This window comes from Carcharodon carcharias (genome assembly GCF_017639515.1).
Source record: "Carcharodon carcharias isolate sCarCar2 chromosome 27 unlocalized genomic scaffold, sCarCar2.pri SUPER_27_unloc_1, whole genome shotgun sequence".
Taxonomy (NCBI): Eukaryota; Metazoa; Chordata; class Chondrichthyes; order Lamniformes; family Lamnidae; genus Carcharodon; species Carcharodon carcharias.
The window spans coordinates 6,655,937-6,674,681 of NW_024470624.1; the positions used below are offsets into that span (position 1 = coordinate 6,655,937).

General features: G+C 55.4%; 1 protein-coding gene across 1 annotated transcript in view; it reads right to left on the reverse strand.

The window, feature by feature from the left end:
- LOC121273628 (zinc finger protein 219-like) overlaps window positions 1-18,745 on the reverse strand; it is a 59,661-nt gene that overhangs the window by 7,370 nt on the left and 33,546 nt on the right. The window contains exons 3-5 of the mRNA XM_041180773.1: window positions 15,851-16,393; window positions 15,033-15,805; window positions 14,431-14,735 (exon numbers count right to left, since the gene is read on the reverse strand). Coding sequence (XP_041036707.1) covers window positions 14,431-14,735; window positions 15,033-15,805; window positions 15,851-16,393 — 1,621 coding nt within the window. The remainder of the gene's footprint in view (window positions 1-14,430; window positions 14,736-15,032; window positions 15,806-15,850; window positions 16,394-18,745) is intronic.

Consider the following 18,745-nt stretch of genomic DNA (forward strand, 5'->3'; position numbering starts at 1 on the left):
CTGTAACCGGGAGAGAGGTGGGTGAGAGGGTTAATCCCCTCTGATAGGAACAGGCTGCCCGGTGTCTGAATAACAGAGAGAGGTGGTTGAGAGGGTTAATCCCCTCAGAAAGGAACAGGCTGCCCGATGTTTATAACTGGGAGAGAGGTCGGTGAGAGGGTTAATCCCTTCTGATAGAAACAGGCTGCCCGATGTCTATAACTGGGAGAGAGGTGGGTGAGAGGGTTAATCCCTTCTGATAGGAACAGGCTGCCCGCTGTCCGACTGTAACTGGGAGAGAGGTGGATGAGAGGGTTAATCCTGCCAATAGGAACAGGCTGCCCAGTGTCCAAATGTAACTGGGAGAGAGGTGGGTGAGATGGTTAATCCTGCCAATAGGAACAGGTTGCCTGGTGTCTGACTGTAACCGGGAGAGAGGTGGTTGAGATAGTTAATCTCCTCAGATAGGAACAGGCTGCCTGGTGTCTGTAACTGAGAGAGAGGTGGGTGAGAGGGTTAATCCCCTCCAATAGGAACAGGCTGCCCAGGTGTCTGACTAACCGGGAGAGAGGTGGGTGAGAGGGTTAATCCCCTCAGATAGGAACAGGCTGTCCAGTGTCTGACTGTAACTGGGAGAGAGGTGGATGAGATGTTAATCCAGCCAATAGGAACAGGCTTCCCAGTGTCTGACTGTAACTGGGAGAGAGGTGGGTGAGATGGTTAAGCTCCTCAGATAGGAACAGGCTGCCTGGTGTCTGTAACTGGGAGAGAGGTGGGTGAGAGGGTTAATCCCCTCTGATAGGAACAGGCTGCCCGGTGTCTGACTGTAACTGAGAGAGAGGTGGTTGAGAGGGTTAATCCTGCCAATAGGAACAGGCTGCCCAGTGTCTGTAACCGGGAGAGAGGTGGGTGAGAGGGTTAATCCCCTCTGATAGGAATAGGCTGCCCGGTGTCTGACTGTAACTGAGAGAGAGGTGGTTGAGAGGGTTAATCCTGCCAATAGGAACAGGCTGCCCAGTGTCTGTAACCGGGAGAGAGGTGGGTGAGAGGGTTAATCCCCTCTGATAGGAACAGGCTGCCCGGTGTCTGTAACCGGGAGAGAGGTGGGTGAGAGGATTAATCCCCTCTGATAGGAATAGGCTGCCCGATATCTATAACTGGGAGAGAGGTGGGTGAGAGGGTTAATCCCTTCTGATAGGAACAGGCTGCCCGCTGTCTGACTGTAACTGGGAGAGAGGTGGGTGATATGGTTAATCCTGCCAATAGGAACAGGCTGCCCAGTGTCTGACTCTAACTGGGAGAGAGGTGGGCGAGAGGGTTAATCCTGCCAATAGGAACAGGCTGCCCAGTGTCTGACTGTAACTGGGAGAGAGGTGGGTGAGAGGGTGAATCCCTTCCGATAGGAATATGCCACCTGGTGTCTGACTAACTGGGAGAGAGGTGGGTGAGAGGGTTAATCCCTTCCGATAGGTATATGCTGCCCGGTGTCTGACTGTAACTGGCAGAGAGGTGGGTGAGATGGTTAATCCTGCCAATAGGAACAGGCTTCCCAGTGTCTGCCTGTAACTGGGAGAGAGGTGGGTGAGATGGTTAAGCTCCTCAGATAGGAACAGGCTGCCTGGTGTCTGTAACTGGGAGAGAGGTGGGTGAGAGGGTTAATCCATTCCAGTAGGAACAGGCTGCCCGGTGTCTGACTAACCGGGAGAGAGGTGGGTGAGAGGGTTAATCCCCTCAGATAGGTACAGGCTGCCCAGTGTCTGACTGTAACTGGGAGAGAGGTGGGTGAGATGGTTAATCCTGCCAATAGGAACAGGCTGCCCAGTGTCTGACTGTAACCGGGAGAGAGGTGGGTGAGAGGGTTAATCCCCTCTGATAGGAACAGGCTGCCCGGTGTCTGAATAACTGAGAGAGAGGTGGTTGAGAGGGTTAATCCCCACAGAAAGGAACAGGCTGCCCGATGTTTATAACTGGGAGAGAGGTCGGTGAGAGGGTTAATCCCTTCTGATAGAAACAGGCTGCCCGATGTCTATAACTGGGAGAGAGGTGGGTGAGAGGGTTAATCCCTTCTGATAGGAACAGGCTGCCCGCTGTCTGACTGTAACTGGGAGAGAGGTGGATGAGAGGGTTAATCCTGCCAATAGGAACAGGCTGCCCAGTGTCCAAATGTAACTGGGAGAGAGGTGGGTGAGATGGTTAATCCTGCCAATAGGAACAGGTTGCCTGGTGTCTGACTGTAACCGGGAGAGAGGTGGTTGAGATAGTTAATCTCCTCAGATAGGAACAGGCTGCCTGGTGTCTGTAACTGAGAGAGAGGTGGGTGAGAGGGTTAATCCCCTCCAATAGGAACAGGCTGCCCAGGTGTCTGACTAACCGGGAGAGAGGTGGGTGAGAGGGTTAATCCCCTCAGATAGGAACAGGCTGTCCAGGTGTCTGACTAACCGGGAGAGAGGTGGGTGAGAGGGTTAATCCCCTCAGATGGAACAGGCTGCCCCGTGTCTGACTGTAACTGGGAGAGAGGTGGGTGAGATGGTTAAGCTTCTCAGATAGGAACAGGCTGCCCAGTGTCTAACTCTAACTGGGAGAGAGGTGGGTAAGAGGGTTAATCCCCTCTGATAGGAACAGGCTACCCGGTGTCTGACTGTAACTGAGAGAGAGGTGGCTGAGAGGGTTAATCCCCTCAGAAAGGAACAGGCTGCCCGATGTCTATAACTGGGAGAGAGGTGGGTGAGAGGGTTAATCCCTTCTGATAGGAACAGGCTGCCCGCTGTCTGACTGTAACTGGGAGAGAGTTAGGTGAAAGGGTTAATCCCCTTCAATAGGAACAGGCTGCCCAGTCTCTGACTGTAACCAGGAGAGAGGTGGGTGAGAGGGTTAATCCCCTCAGATAGGAACAGGCTGCCCAGTGTCTGACTGTAACTGGGAGAGAGGTGGGTGAGATGGTTAAGCTCCTCAGATAGGAACAGGCTGCCCAGTGTCTAACTCTAACTGGAAGAGAGGTGGGTGAGAGGGTTAATCCCCTCCAATAGGAACAGGCTGCCCGGTGTCTAACTGTAACTGGGAGAGAGGTGGGTGAGAGGGTTAATCCCCTCCAATAGGAACAGGCTGCCTGATGTCTGTAACTGGGAGAGAGGTGGATGAGAGGGTTAATCCCCTTCAATAGGAACAGGCTGCCCGCTGTCTGACTGTAACTGGGAGAGAGGTAGGTGAAAGGGTTAATCCCCTTCAATAGGAACAGGCTGCCCAGTCTCTGACTGTAACTGGGAGAGAGGTGGGCGAGAGGGTTAATCCCCTCAGATAGGAACAGGCTGCCCAGTGTCTGACTGTAACTGGTGGAGAGGATCCTTAATTTCTGTTAGCAATTTATAATTTCTGGAATGTTCTCCATCCTGTGATTTCTCGCCAAATACACAAAAACATTTCAACTTGGTTTATTTAAATTCTTTTGCAGGATATGGGTGTCGCTGGCAGACCCAACATTTGTTACCCATCCCTAATAGCCCTTGCACACAGGGGGGCAGACTAGAGCCAAACGCATTGCTGTGGGGGTCTGGAGTCACGTGTAGGCCAGAATGGGTACAGATTCCCCTTCCCTGAAAGGGGACGTTAGTGAACCAGATGGGTTTTTACAACAGTCAGTGATCGTTGTCACCATCACCAACACCGAGATTCACTTTATAATTCCAGATTTATTAAATGAATTTTAAATTCCATCAGATGCCATGGTGGGATTTGAACCTGAGTCCCCCCCCCACCCCACCCCACCCAGAGCATAGGCCTGGGCCTCTGGATGACTAGTCCAGTGACATTACCATGACTGTACACCAACGGCTTCCCTGCCAGGATTAGATTCTACTGCCCCCTGCAATGTATAATGCCCACCCAATAAATATGTAATTGTAAATCAGGGGGAGAAGGATATCTCTTTCTGGGGGATTTGACTGGGTGGGGAGTCAGTGAGGAGAGAGGGATTAAACTGGGTGGGGAGTGAGTGTGGAGAGAGGGATTAGACTAGGTGGGGAGTGAGTGCGGAGAGTGGGATTAGACTGGGTGGGGAGTGAGGAGAGAGGGATTAGACTGGGTGGGGAGTGAGGGTGGAGAGTGGGATTAGACTGGGTGGGGAGTGAGTGAGGAGAGTGGGATTAGACTGGGTGGGGAGTGAGTGAGGAGAGTGGGATTAGACTGGGTGGGGAGTGAGTGAGGAGAGTGGGATTAGACTGGGTGGGGAGTGAGTGAGGAGAGTGGGATTAGACTGGGTGGGGAGTGAGTGGAGAGTGGGATTAGACTGGGTGGGGAGTGAGTGAGGAGAGTGGGATTAGACTGGGTGGGGAGTGAGGGTGGAGAGTGGGATTAGACTGGGTGGGGAGTGAGTGAGGAGAGTGGGATTAGACTGGGTGGGGAGTGAGTGAGGAGAGTGGGATTAGACTGGGTGGGGAGTGTGTGGAGAGAGGGATTAGACTGGGTGGGGAGTGTGTGGAGAGTGGGATTAGACTGGGTGGGGAGTGTGTGGAGAGTGGGATTAGACTGGGTGGGGAGTGAGTGAGGGGAATGGGATTAGACTGGGTGAGGAGTGAGTGAGGAGAGTGGGATTAGACTGGGTGGGGAGTGAGTGAGGAGAGAGGGATTAGACTGGGTGGGGAGTGAGTGATGAGAGAGGGATTAGACTGGATAGGGAGTGAGTGAGGAGAGAGGGATTAGACTGGGTGGGGAGTGAGTGAGGAGAGTGGGATTAGACTGGGTGGGGAGTGAGTGAGGAGAGGGATTAGACTGGGTGGAGAGTGGGATTATCTGGGTGGGGAGTGAGGATGGGCAGTGGGATTAGACTGGGTGGGGAGTGAGCAGGGAGAGTGAGATTGGACTGGGAGTGAGTGAGTGAGCAGAGTGGGATTACACTGGGTGTGGAGTGAGTCTGGAGAGTGGGTTTTTACTGGGTGGGGATTGGGTGTGGAGAGTAGGATTAGACTGGGTGGGGAGTGAATGGGGAGCGTGTGGGATTAATCCGCGTGGGGAGTGAATGGGGAGTGAGTGGGATTAACCTGGCCGCTGTGGGTGATTGAGTTCAAATGGAAGGGGTGTGAGTGGCATTGAAATGTGGCAGTATTTAGGAGGAGGCGGGGCAACTGGATGGAATAACATCTCTCTCTGCCCTGCCCTTATTCAACACTGCAATTGTATCGGTGAAAAACTGTCATGGTATGTCCTTCGCAAAACTGGGTTTCCCTGCTTTTATATTGTGTCCTTTGAGACTGGAATTCTTCCCCACACTGTATGACTTCCCCACATCAAACATATTGACTCTTCTAATAACGTCAAACAACTCAAAATCTTTAGCCCTGATTCCTAAACCAGTCACTGTTAACCACGTTCCCATTTCTGCATTGTTCCTGTACCCAACAACAGGATCCTCCTTAACCCCCTCTGTCCCAGTTAACATTTTATACCCTTGACATGCCCCTCTGGATGAATAATAATTTATGGTTAATATATTATTTTCAATTTACCCAGCCCATAATATCCCAGCTTCAAATATCCGCCATCAATCATCATAACTCTGGAAATTCAAAAGGAGGCGATATAGGCCACTAAATCACTCTGTCCCGCTCTCCCCCCATAGCGCTGCATCAATCCCAAACTAATCCCACTGCCCTGCTCTCTCCCCATAGCCCTGTCTCAATCTCAAACTAATCCCTCTGCCCCACTCTCTCCCCAAGGCCCTGTATCAATCCCAAATTAATCCCTCTGCACTGCACTCTCCCCATAACCCTGTATCAATTCCAATCTAAACCCACTGCCCGACTGTCTCCCCATAGCCCTGTATCAATCCCAAACTAATCCCACCGTCCCCGCCCTCTCCCCATAACCCTGTATCAATCCCAAACTAATCACACTGTCCCGCTCTCCCCATAGCCCAGTACTAATCCCAAACTAATCCCAATGTCCTGCTCTCTCCCCATAATCCTGTATCAATCCCAATCTAATCCCACTGTCCCGCTCACTCTACGTAGCCCTGTATCAATCCCAAACTAATCCCACTGCCCCACTCTCTCCCCATAGCCCTGTATTAATCCCAAACTAATCCCACTGGCCCCCATTCTCCCCTTGTCCCTCCTTTGCCTCCAGCCTCTGATCGAGACTCCCCCCTTTACAGGATGCAGCCTCCTCTGCCCCTGACCTCTCCCCCTAGAGCAAAAACAGAATGCTGGAGCGCTCCTGGTGCAGACCGACGCCGGCTCGGCTCCTCCTGCCCGTGCTAGCTCTCTGCCCGAGCAACTCTCCCGGTCCCCGCTCCACCGGCCTTTTAACCCGGGACCCTAACTTTTCTTTCTCCCCTTCCCTTCATCCGACTCCCTTTTCGAACGGCCACCCTTGAACCTGCTTCCGCCACAGTCTCGGGCAGCGCGGTCCCGGACCCTCACCGCTCGCTCCGTTTAAAAGGAAAGAGAGCTTTTTCCTCACGTTGCCCTGGGTTTTCCTCATAGTCCCAGCACAACCATCCTTCCCTGGCATACACCCAACTCCCATTTTGAACGTTACTTATTGAAGCCCCCTTCAGCTCCCCCCCCACTCCCCGCCCCCCCCCCCCCCCCCCCCCCCACCCCCCGCCACTTTCGAGTGGCGCATTCCGGATCACAGCAACGCGTTGCATGAAAATAATCCTCCCCAACTCCCAGCATCACAGAATCTTTGCGAACATGCCCAACAGGAGCAGGAGGAGGCCATTCGGCCCCTCGGGCCCTGCTCTGCCGTTCAATAAGATCGCGGCTGATCTGCTTGCGTTTCGAACTCCACGTTCCCAGCCATCCCCGATGACCTTCGATCCCCTCGCCGGACAAGAATCTATCTCCCTCTGCCTTAAAAATATTCAGAGACCCCGCCTCCCCCGCCTCCTGAGGCAGAGACCCCGCCTCCCCCGCCTCCTGAGGCAGAGACCCCGCCTCCTGAGGCAGAGACCCCGCCTCCTGAGGCAGAGACCCCGCCTCGAGGCAGAGACCCTGCCTCCTGAGGCAGAGTCCCCGCCTCCTGAGGCAGAGAACCCACCTCCCCGCCTCCTGAGGCAGAGACCCCGCCTCCTGAGGCAGAGACCCCGCCTCCTGAGGCAGAGACCCCGCCTCCTGAGGCAGAGACCCCGCCTCCCCATCTCCTGAGGCAGAGACCCCACCTCCTGAGGCAGAGACCCCGCCTCCTGAGGCAGAGACCCCACCTCCTGAGGCAGAGACCCCGCCTCCTGAGGCAGAGAACCCACCTCCTGAGGCAGAGAACCCACCTCCCCGCCTCCTGAGGCAGAGACCCCGCCTCCCCATCTCCTGAGGCAGAGACCCCGCCTCCCCCACCTCCTGAGGCAGAGACCCTGCCTCCTGAGGCAGAGAGTTCCAAAGTCTCACAACCCTCTCTGAGAGAAAACATTTCTGATCTCTGTATTAAAAGGGCGACTCCGCTAATTTTAAAACAGTGACCCCCCCCCCCCCACCCTCCGCTAGTTCTGGACTCACCCACAAGAGGAAATGTCCTTCCCACACCCGCCTTGTCGAGGCTGTTCAGGGTCTTGTAAACTTCAATCCAATCGCCCCTCACTCTGCTAAACTCCAGTGGGAACAAGCCCAGTCTGTCCCACCTCTCCCCATAAGACAACCCGCTCATTCCGGGCGTCAATGCGGTAAACCTCCTCTGAACCGCCTCCAACGCATTTACACCCTTCCTCAAATAAGGAGACCAAAACTGCCCACGGTATTCGAGAGGCAGTCTCACCAACGCCCTGCACGACTGAAGCATAACATCCTAACTTTTATGTTCAATCCCTCTCGCAATAAAGGATAGCGTTCCATTAGCCTTCTTCATGACTTGCTGCACCTGCAGACTAACTTTTTGTGACTCATGCACAGTGCAGAAGGAGGCCATTCGGCCCATCGATGACTCCCTGAAAGAGCGTCCTACCTAGTCCCACTCCCCTGCCTTATCCCCGTAACCTTGCACATTTTCTCTTTTCCGATAGCAGTCCAATTCCGCTCTGAATACGTTGATCGACTCCTGTCAGGAAGTTCATCCCAGGTTCCAACCACCCTCTGGGTGATAAAAATTTCCCCTCACATCACATTTACCACCTTTTTTTGCCAATCATTTTGAATCTGCTCCCTCTAGTTCTTGACGCCCTCCAGAGTGGGAACAGTTTCTCACTATTTACCCTGTCCGTACCCCTCAGGATCTTGAGCACCTCCATCAAGTCTCCTCTCAGCCTTCTCTTCTCCAAGGAAAACGGTCCCAACCTCTCCTCGTTGCTACAGCTCTTCATCCCGGGAATCATTCTCGTGAATCCCCTCTCTCCAAAGCCTTCACATCCTTCCCCAAGCATGGTGCCCAGAACTGGACGCAGTACTCCAGATGAGGCCTAACTGGTGTCTTATACAAGTTCAACATGATCTCCTTACTCTAGTACTCAATACCCCTATTAATAAAGCCTAAGATACCATATCCTTAACTGCTGTCTCAACATAGAAGAACCATAGAAAAGTTACAGCACAGAAGGAGGCCATTCAGCCCATCTTGTCCATGCCAGCCCGAGGACATCAAGGTGCCCTTTCCAATCCCACCTCCCTGCATCCGGCCCATAGCCCTGCAGCTTACAGCACTTTAAGTTGCAGATCCAGGTACTTTTTAAAAAGAGTTTAGAGTTTCTGCCTCTACCACCAACTCGGGCAGCGAATCCCAGACACCCACTACCCTCTGCGTCAAAAAAGTTCTTCCTCATGTCCCCCCCTACACCTTCTGCCGCTTATCTTGAATCTATGTCCTCTCGTTCTAAAATTCTCCACCAAGGGAAACGATTTTATCCTGTCCATACTATCTATTCCCCCTCGTCATTTTGTACACCTCAATCAAGTCACCTCTCAGCCGCCTTTGTTCGAAGGAGAATAACCCCAACCTGTCCAATCTCTCCTCGTGGTTACACTTTTCTAACCCTGGCAACATTCTTGTAAACTAAAGGTGCTTGTGCGCATTCGTGTTAGAGAGTGAGTGTGCGTGCGTGCGCATGTGCGTGACTGAGTGTGTGCTTGTGTGTGTATGTGCTTGTGCATGTGTGGCTGTGCGCGCGTGTGTATTTGTGTGGGTACGCGTGTGTGCGTGTACATGTGTGTGTGCATGTGCTTATGTGTGCATGTGCTTGTGCGTGCGCATGTGTGGATGTGTGTGTGTGTTTGTGCGGGCACGCGTGTGTGCGTGTACATGTGTGTGTGCATGTGCTTATGTGTGCATGTGCTTGTGCGTGTGCATGTGTGGATGTGTGCGTGTGTGTGGGCAATGGTGTGTGCGTGTACATGTGTGTGTGCATGTCCTTGTGTGTGCGTGCGCACGTGTGTGCATGTATTTGTGCAAGAGTGCGTGTGTGTGCATGCACGCACATGTGCGTGTGCATGATTGAGTGTGTGTGTGTGCGTGCGTGTGAGAGTGAGAGTGTGTATGTGTGTGCGAGAGTGTGCGTGCGTGAGTGTAAAAATGAGTGACGTGTGTGCGTGCATGCGCATGTGTGTGTGCATGTGCGTGCATGTGCACGTGTATGTGCGCATGTGTGTTTGCACGTGTGTGTGCATGTGCTTGTGTGTGTGCATGTGCGTGTGCGTGTTCTTATGTGTGTCCGTGTGTGCGCATATGTCTGTGTGCGCGTGGTTCTGTCTGTGTGACTAATTTAGAGGTGGGTAAACTGCAAGGTTGAAATTATCAAAAGGGTCAGGTGTAAAAGGATATTCATTCTAATGAGTGAGCTAGGCTAAAGTCAGCAGATAGGGTGTGACTGAAATTTCCAATGGAGAGAGAGGTGTTTGGCTTTCAAGTAAGCTGTTTACAATTAACAGGATAAACAAGGCAGGTTATTATGTTGATTTTTCCTGAAAGTGCTGGCCATAATGACAGCATAAAAGATTCGTAAGTTATGGGTAAATTAAATGCCAAAAACATGGGGGAACAATGGGGTTTACAGATTACAGAGGAGAAAATATATTTAAAGAAGGATGGAAGGCTGTGTGTGGGGTGGCTGTGTAATATCTGAAAGATACACCATGTGAAACAGCCTTGGGGGAAAAGCCTCTAGCCGCTTTGCAGAGGTTTGCTGTTCCAGTAACCAAAGTTGTGTTCAAAGCCCTTGGAATTCCACTGTCGAGTGGGTGCTGGTGGCGACCTTGCTGGATCGTCGCTATAAACTTAAAATCTGTTTTGGACAGTTGCCTTAAAGGGGGCGTGTAGTAAGGGGTCAGGCTAACTAGGAATTTTGGGGAATTGTTATAATATTAAGCAACCGTGTAATAGTAATCTTGTGTGTGTGTTTCATTCTTTCCCTTTCTTAATAAATGATTTAGTCAAATTTTTAAAACCTCTGAAGGCGTTGGTGGACTCATTCACTTCTGAGGTCAGCGCCACAAACCTTCTCGTGACAAATACAAATTGCCAGGACCGCCGCGACAGCTTGGCCAAGCCTCCCTTGCGGGTTTGGCCAGCCTGACAAACACCGCCTGCCTTATCCCAACAACAACCCCTGTCGTCCCAGAAAGCTTGACCGTGCGCCCTCTCGGGCAAGCGCACACCCTTCCTTAGGTCAGAGGCGAGAACCGTGCGCTGCCTCCTCAAAGCCCCACCTCATCGCAGCGAGGCTTCATTCGCTCTTATATTCCAACCCGGTCACTGTCCTCCCAACCGCTTGCTGCACCTCCGCGTTAACGATCTGTCATTCGAGGAGCGAGGCAGCCCCCCAAAATCCCCGGGCGTACCAACGCTGACTCCCTCCCCCCCCCCCTTTCCTTTTCAGTTAAAAAAACAAATTTCGCTCTCCCGTTTCTTCCCGGCCAAAAGTGGGATGGTTTCACAATTCTCCCACATTGTGCTCCCAGCTGCCACCTTTGTTGGCTGCTGAGCTCCCCTTGTCTATCTCCCCTTGCAGCCTTTTTTGCGATGCATCAACCTCGTGCTCACGCTCCCGCCTCACTTTGCGAGGTCAGCCAATCCCTGGGTTGTACAAACGCTCCAATTCCCACCTTCGAAATCGTGGAGGCAGATTGGGGAGGAAGCTGTGAGCACGGCAGCTGCAGTCGGTGGCCCACCTCAAAGTCTCCCACCTATTCAGGCTCCGGTTTCTGCCCGTTAACCGGTCCTCAAACCGGGCGGGTGTATTGCTTCCGAAACTCCCCCGCGAGGCTGAATCCACTCTTCCCGTGCCCCTTTCGCCGCAAGTTCGGAAAATCCAAATGAACGCCTCACCTACTAGTTCACCCTCGCCCGACCTTTAGCGCAGGAAGTCCCTGATCTGAGCTGAGATGACCCTCGCTGACCCCGCCCGACCTTTAGCGCAGGAAGTCCCTGATCTGAGCCGAGATGACCTTCACTGACCCCGTCTGACCTTTGGCACAGGAAGTCCCTGACCCGAGTTGACACAACTCTCGCTGACCTCGCCCAAACTTTAGCACAGGAAGTCCCTGACTCAAACCTCGCTGACTACACCCGACCTTTAGCACAGGAAGTTCCTGACCTGAGCCAGCACGACCCTCGCTGACCATACCCGACCTTTAGCACAGGAAGACCCTGACCCAAGCCGGCACGACGCTCGCTGACCCCACCTGACCTTTAGCACAGGAAGTCCCTGGCCCGAGACGGCATGACCCTCGCTAACCCGGACTGAAAATTAGCACAGGAAGTCCCTGACCCGAACCTCGCTGACCACACCCGAACTTTAGCACAGGAAGTCCCTGGCCCGAGCCGGCACGACCCTCGCTGACCTCGCCCGACCTTTAGCACAGGAAGCCCCTGACCTGAGCCAACATGAACCTCACTGATCCCCCCCGACCTTTAGCACAGGAAGTTTCTGACCTGAGCCGACATGACCCTCGCTGACCCCGTCTGACCTTTAGCACAGGAAGTCCCTGACCCAAACCTCGTTGACCACACCCGACCTTTAGCACAGGAAGTCCCTGACCCGCGCCGACATGAACCTCGCTGACCCCACCCAGCAGCCTGTGTTTTTTTTTCCTGCTAGTTTACTCAAACACTTCATTCTCCCACTTCCATCAGTTTCTTGGTCATCCTCTGCTGATGTGTAAATGTCTAAATTTGCCCCTCTTTTTATGCCTACTTTGTAAGCCTCTCTTCATCTAATGCTATCCACATCCTGGGGGTGACCATTGACCAGAAACTGAACCGGACCAGTCACATAAATACTGTGGCTGCAAGAGCAGGTCAGAGGCTGGGAATCCTGCGGAGAGTCACTCACCTCCTGACTCCCCCCCAAAGCCTGTTCACCATCTACAAGACACAAGTCAGGAGGGTGATGGGACACTCCCCCCCCACTTGCCTGGATGAGTGCGGCTCCCACAACACTCGAGAAGCTCGACACCGTCCAGGACAAAGCAGCCCCTGCTCGATCGGCACCCCATCCACAAACATTCACTCCCCCCACCACCGACACACAGTAGCAGCAGTGTGTGTACCATCTACAAGATGCACCGCAGCAACTCACCGAGGCTCCTTCGACAGCACCTTCCAAACCCACGACTGCTACCGTCTAGAAGGACGAGGGCAGCAGACGCACGGGGAACACCCCCACCTGGAAGTTCCCCTCCGAGCCGCACTCGCCATCCCGACTTGGGAATATATCGGCCGTTCCTTCACTGTCGCCGGGTCAAAATCTTGGGAACTCCCTTCCTAACAGCACGGTGGGTGTACCTACACCACAGGGGACCGCAGCAGCTCAAGAAGGCGGCTCACCCACCACCACCTTCTCAAGGGGGCAATTAGGGGGATGGGCAATAAATGCTGGGCCCGGCCCAGCGAGGCCCACGTCCCCGTAATGAATAAATAAAACATCTCTTGTCAGCTATGGTTGTAGCATTTTTCAGTAGAGGGTTTGTTCCTCAATGGAATATATATCAACTGAAAATTATGAACTATTTCTTTAAAGGTTTTGCCAAAGTTCATCTCTCATCATATATTTTAATCTAGTTTCCCAATCCACCTTAGCCAACTTGCTCCTCAAACCAATGTAATTATCTATGTTCAAATCTTTTGTGTTTATTCATTCACAGGATGTGGGCCTCTCTGGGCCGGGCCCAGCATTTATTGCCCATCCCTAATTGCCTCCTTGAGTAGGTGGTGGTGGGTGAGCCGCCTTCTCGAGCCGCTGCAGTCCCCTGTGGTGTAGGTACACCCACCGTGCTGTTAGGGAGGGAGTTCCCAGGATTTTGACCCAGCCACAGTGACGGAACGGCCGATACATTCCCAAGTTGGGATGGCGAGTGCGGCTCGGAGGGGAACTTCCAGGTGGTGGTGTTCCCCGTGCGTCTGCTGCCCTCGTCCTTCTAGACGGTAGCGGTCGTGGGTTTGGAAGGTGCTGTCGAAGGAGCCTGGATGAGTTGCTGCGGTGCATCTTGTAGATGGTACACACACTGCTGCCACTGTGCATCGGTGGTGGAGGGAGTGAATGTTTGTGGATGGGGTGCTGATCGAGGGGGGGCTGCTTTGTCCTGGACGGTGTCGAGCTTCTCGAGTGTTGTGGGAGCTGCACTCATCCAGGCAAGTGGGGGGAGTGTCCCATCACCCTCCTGACTTGTGTCTTGTAGATGGTGGACAGACTTTGGGGGGGAGTCAGGAGGTGAGTGACTCTCCGCAGGATTCCCAGCCTCTCTGACCTGCTCTTGTAGCCGCAGTGTTTGTATGGCTGGGTCGGTTCCGTTTCTGGTCCATGGTCACCCCCAGGATGTTGATAGTCAGGGGTTCAGTGATGGTAATGCCCATTGAACGTCAAGGGGCGATGGTTAGATTCTCTCTTGTTGGGGATGGTCATTGCCTGGCACCTGTGTGGCGCGAATGTCACTTGCCACTTGTCAGCCCAAGGCTGGACATTGTCCAGCTCTTGCTGCATTTGGCCATGGGCTGCTTCAGCATCTGAGGAGCCGTGAACGGTGCCGAACGTTGTGCAACCATCAGCGAGCATCCCCACCTCCGACTTGATGAGGGAGGCAACTGAAGATGATTGGGCCGAGGACACAAATTTTGAGACCCTCAAAACCGCCCTCGAATGCAAGGTGAAATTGCACCGTACCGTGATCACTTTGCCCCAGGGGAGCCTTTACTCCCGTACCATGATCGCTCTCCCCTAAAAGATCCAGGGCGAAACGGCGGCCAATCGGGCCCAGCTTCTCCAGTCTAGCCCTAAAACCGAAGGCCGTTCATGGCTCGGTAGCGTTGTGGTGGATTCCCTTCCGGTATTCAAAACCCGCAATGGTTTAGAAGCCAGAACGCGCGATGGGACCTCCTTGGCTCTCTCCCGGCCGGCGGTGCGAATTGTGCCGCTATCTCGGGTCCCGTTCACCGCGATACCTGGGTGGGGGGGGGGCGGGGTTAGTGGTTTGGGGGGTGGGGAAGGAAGGGGTTGGGGGATGGGATGGGATGGGGGGGGGCGGGGGGGGGTTTGGTACTTACCTCGAGGTCCGGGTGGGAGGCCGCCAGCTCCTCCTCTGTCGCCGGGCGACCCCGCTGGTGGTGGGGCGCGGCCCCTCCCCTCGGAGAGGGCGATCCGGCCCCCGGGCCCCGAGCCGGCCTGGTGGGCCGCCCCTCCCCGCCGCCGCCGCGTCCGCGGCCGCCGCGCCCGCGGCCGCCGCGCTTCTCCGTCTCCGTCTCCGTCTCCGTCGCCGGTGCGCCCCTTCCGGTGGGCCCGGGCGTGGGCCGCCGCCTGCTGGTGGGTCCTGAGCAGCCGCCCGCAGCTGGGGCACTGGCCCGGCCTCCTCTCCCCCTCCCCGCCTCCTCCTCCTCCTCCTCCTCCTCCTCTTCCCTCCGAGGGCCCGGTCCCACCGCCATTCTGGACCCGGGCGGACTCTTCCCCCTCCCCCCACTCCCCCTCCCCCTCCCCCTCCTCCTCCTCCAGACCCCTCGCCCGAGCCGCCGCCTGGAGCCGCTCGACGCAGTTGCCTCCCCCGGCGACCGCCAGCCCCAGGAAGCCCAGGAGGGCGCGCCCCTCGTCCCCCGGGGCCCTCCCGCCCTGGCTGGGCCCCGCTCCCCCTCCCCCTCCCCCTCCCGGCCCGGGCCCAGGCCCAGGCCCAGGCCCGGCGGCCTGCAGCAGGCCCGAGAAGAAGGCCCCGTAGGCCAGCAGGCCCCGCCCCCAGGCCTCGGCCCCCGGGGCCGGGGGGTTGCCGGGACCGGGGCCCGGACCGGCCTGCACGGCTCCGGCCGCCGGGGGCGCCCCCCTCCGCCTCTCGGGGCGGGGGTGGGCCAGCCTCAGGCCCAGCTTGTTGAGGTGGACCTTCATGTGGTTCTTGAGGAACCAGGGCTCCTTGAAGCGCCGGCCGCACACCTGGCAGCCGTGGTCGAAGGAGTCCTTGTGCTTGCGCATGTGGCCCTTGAGGAACCAGGACTGGGTGAAGCCCTGGCCGCACACTTGGCAGCGGAAGGCCGGCAGGGGCGGGGGCGGGGGAGGGGGAGGTGGGGGAGGGGGAGGTGGAGGTGGGGGAGGGGGAGGGGGAGCGGGTGGGCCGGGCCCCTGGGCGGGGGAGGGGCTCTGCGGCTGCGGGCGGAGGCCGGGCGCCAGGTGGGCCTCCTCCAGGTGCTCGATCAGCCGGACCTCCAGGGCGGCGGCGAAGGGGCAGAGGGTGCACCTGTAGGGCCGGTGCAGGATGCGGACGTGGCGCTCCAGCTCCTCCTCCGTCCTGAACTTGCCCTTGCAGAAGGCGCAGCGGAAACCCGGCGGGCCGGGGAGGAGGGGCGGAGGCGGAGGAGGAGGCGGAGGAGGAGGGCCGCTCCCCGCTCCCCGAGCCACCCCCGCTAGGCCCGACGGCGGCGGCGCCTCCTCCTCCTCCTCCTCCTCCTCCACCTCCACCTCCACCTCCTCCTCCGCCGACGGGCCCACCACCAGGCCCGGGGCCTGGGTCAGGCCTCGGCCTAGCCGCTCCCCCCGCAGGCAGGCCCGCTCCTCCAGCTCCAGCAGCAGGCGGCTCTCCCCGGCGGGGCCGGGGGGCCGGTGGGTGCGCAGGTGGATCTTCAGGTTGCCCTTCTGGGCCGCCCGGTGGTCGCAGTAAGGGCAGCGGAAAGGCTTCTCGCCCGTGTGGACCCGCATGTGCAGCGACAGGATGCTGTTGAAGCGGAAGCGCTTGCCGCAGACGGGGCAGGGGAACTTGCGGGAGAGGCCGCCCTCGGGATCGCCGCTGGCCGAGGCCGCCAGAGGAGGAGGAGGAGGAGGAGGAGTAGGAGTAGGGGAGCCTAGGCCCAGGCCCAGGCCGGGCCCGTTGAAGAAACGTTGCAGGTCCAGCTCCTCGTAGTCCAGATCGGAGATGCCCATCCCGCCCTCGGGCCACAGAGGCTCGGGGCAGTCCTCCTCGGCCGGGGGGTCGCTGTGTCCGGGCGCGGGCGTTGGGGAGGGGACGTGGCGGGGGGACACGGTCTCCTCCATCTCCTGAAATAAAAAGAGGGCACAAGGTCAGGCCGGCAACAGGCAGGGTCTCAGGAGCAGGTACATCCCGGGTTTAGATACAGAGTAAAGCTACCTCTACACTGTCCCCATCAAACACGCCCAGGGCAGGTACAGCACAGGGTTAGATACAGAGTAAAGCTCCCTCTACACTGTCCCCATCAAACACTCCCAGGACAGGTACAGCACAGCGTTAGATACAGAGTAAAGCTACTTCTACACCATCCCCATCAAACACTCACAGGACATGTACAGCACGGGGTTAGATACAGAGTAAATCTCCCTCTACACCCACCCCATCTAACACTCTCAGGACAGGTACAGCACGGGGTTAGATACAGAGTAAAGCTCCCTCTACACCGTCACCATCAAGCACTCCCAGGACAGGTACAGCACGGGGTTAGATACAGAGTAAATCCACCCCTACACTGTCCACATCAAATACTCCCAGGACAGGCAAAGCACGGGGTTAGACACTGAGTAAAGCTCCATCTACACTGCCCCATCAAACACTGACAGGGCAGGTACAGCACGGGGTTGGATATAGAGTAAAGGTTCCTCTACATTGTCCCCATCAATCACTCCCAGGACAGGTACAGCACGGGGCTACATAGAGATTAAACTCCCTCTACACTGTCCCCGTCAAACACTCACAGGGGAGGTATAGCACTTGGGTAGAATACAGAGTAAATCTCCCTCTACAGCAACCCATTCAAACACACCCTGGACAGCAACAGCACAGGGTTAGATACAGAGTAAAGCTCCCTCTACACTGTCCCTGTCAAACACTCCCGGGACAGCTACAGCACAGGGTGAGATACAGAGGAAAGCTCCCTCTACACTGTCCCCATCAAACACTCCCAGGACAGGTACAGCACAGGGATGGATACAGAGTAAAGCTCCCTCTACACCGTCCCCATCAAACACTCCCAGGACAGGTACAGCACGGGTTTAGAGAGAGAGTGAAGCTCCATCTACATCGTCATCATCAAACAGTCCCAGGACAGGTACAGCTCCAGGTTAGATACATAGTAAAGCTCCCTCTATATTGTCCCCATCAAACACTCCCAGGGTATGTACAGCACGGATTTGGATATAGAGTAAAGCTCACTCTACATCGTCCCCATTAATCACTCCCAGATTCAGCACGGGGTTAGATAGAGATTTAAAGCTCCCTCTAAACTGTACCCAACAAACAATCCCAGGACAAGCAGAGCATGGGGTTCGATACAGAGTAAAGCTCCCTCAACAGTGTCCCCATCAAACACTCCCAGTATATGTAGAGCGTGGGGGTTAGATTCAGAGTAAATCTCCCTCTACACTGTCCCCAACAAACACTCCCAGGACAGGTACAGCACGGGGTTAGATACAGAGTAAATCTCCCCCTACAGTGTCCCCGTCAAACACTCCCAGGACATGTAGAACGCGAGGGTTAGATTCAGAATAAATCTCAGTCTACACTGTCCCCATCAAACACACCCAGGGCAGGTACAGCACGGGGTTAGATACAGAGAAAAGCTCCCTCTACACTGACTCAATCAAATACTCACTGGACAGGTACAGCAAAGGGTTAGATACAGAGTAAAGCTCCCTCTAATCTGTCCCCATCAAACACTCCCAGGACCCATACAGCATGGCGTTAGATATAGAGTAAAGCTCCCCCTACACTCTCCCCATCAAACAATCACAGGACAGGTACAGCACGGCGTTAGATACAGAGTAAAGCTCCTTTTAAACCGTCCCCATGAAACACTCTCAGGACAGTTACAGTACAGGGATGGATACAGAGTAAAACTCCCTCTACACTGTCCTCATCAAACACTCCCAGGACAGGTACAGCACGGGGTTAGATACAGAGTAAAGCTCCCTCTACACTGTCCCCATCAAACTCTCACAGGTCAGGTACAGCACGGGGGTTAGATACAGGGTAAAGGTCAAACTACACAGTCCCCATGAAACACTCCCATGAAAGGTACAGCATGGGGTCAGTTACATTGCAAAGATCTCTTTACAGTGTCTCCATTAAACACTCCCAGGTAGGTACTGTACAGTGTAAGATGAAGCGTAAAGCCAACTCTATACTGTCCCTATCAAACACTCCTAGGACAGGTGCGGCATGGATCAGATAAAGAGCAATGCTTCCTCGACACCGTCCCTATCAAAACCTCTCAGTACAGGTGCAACACATGGATAGAAACAGAGTAAAGCTCCCTCTACAGAGTCCCCATCAAACAATCCCAGGACAGGTACAGCAAGGGGTTAGATACAAAGTAAATCTCCCTCTAAAATGAACCCCTCAAACACTCCCAGGACAGGTACAGCACGGGGTTAGATACA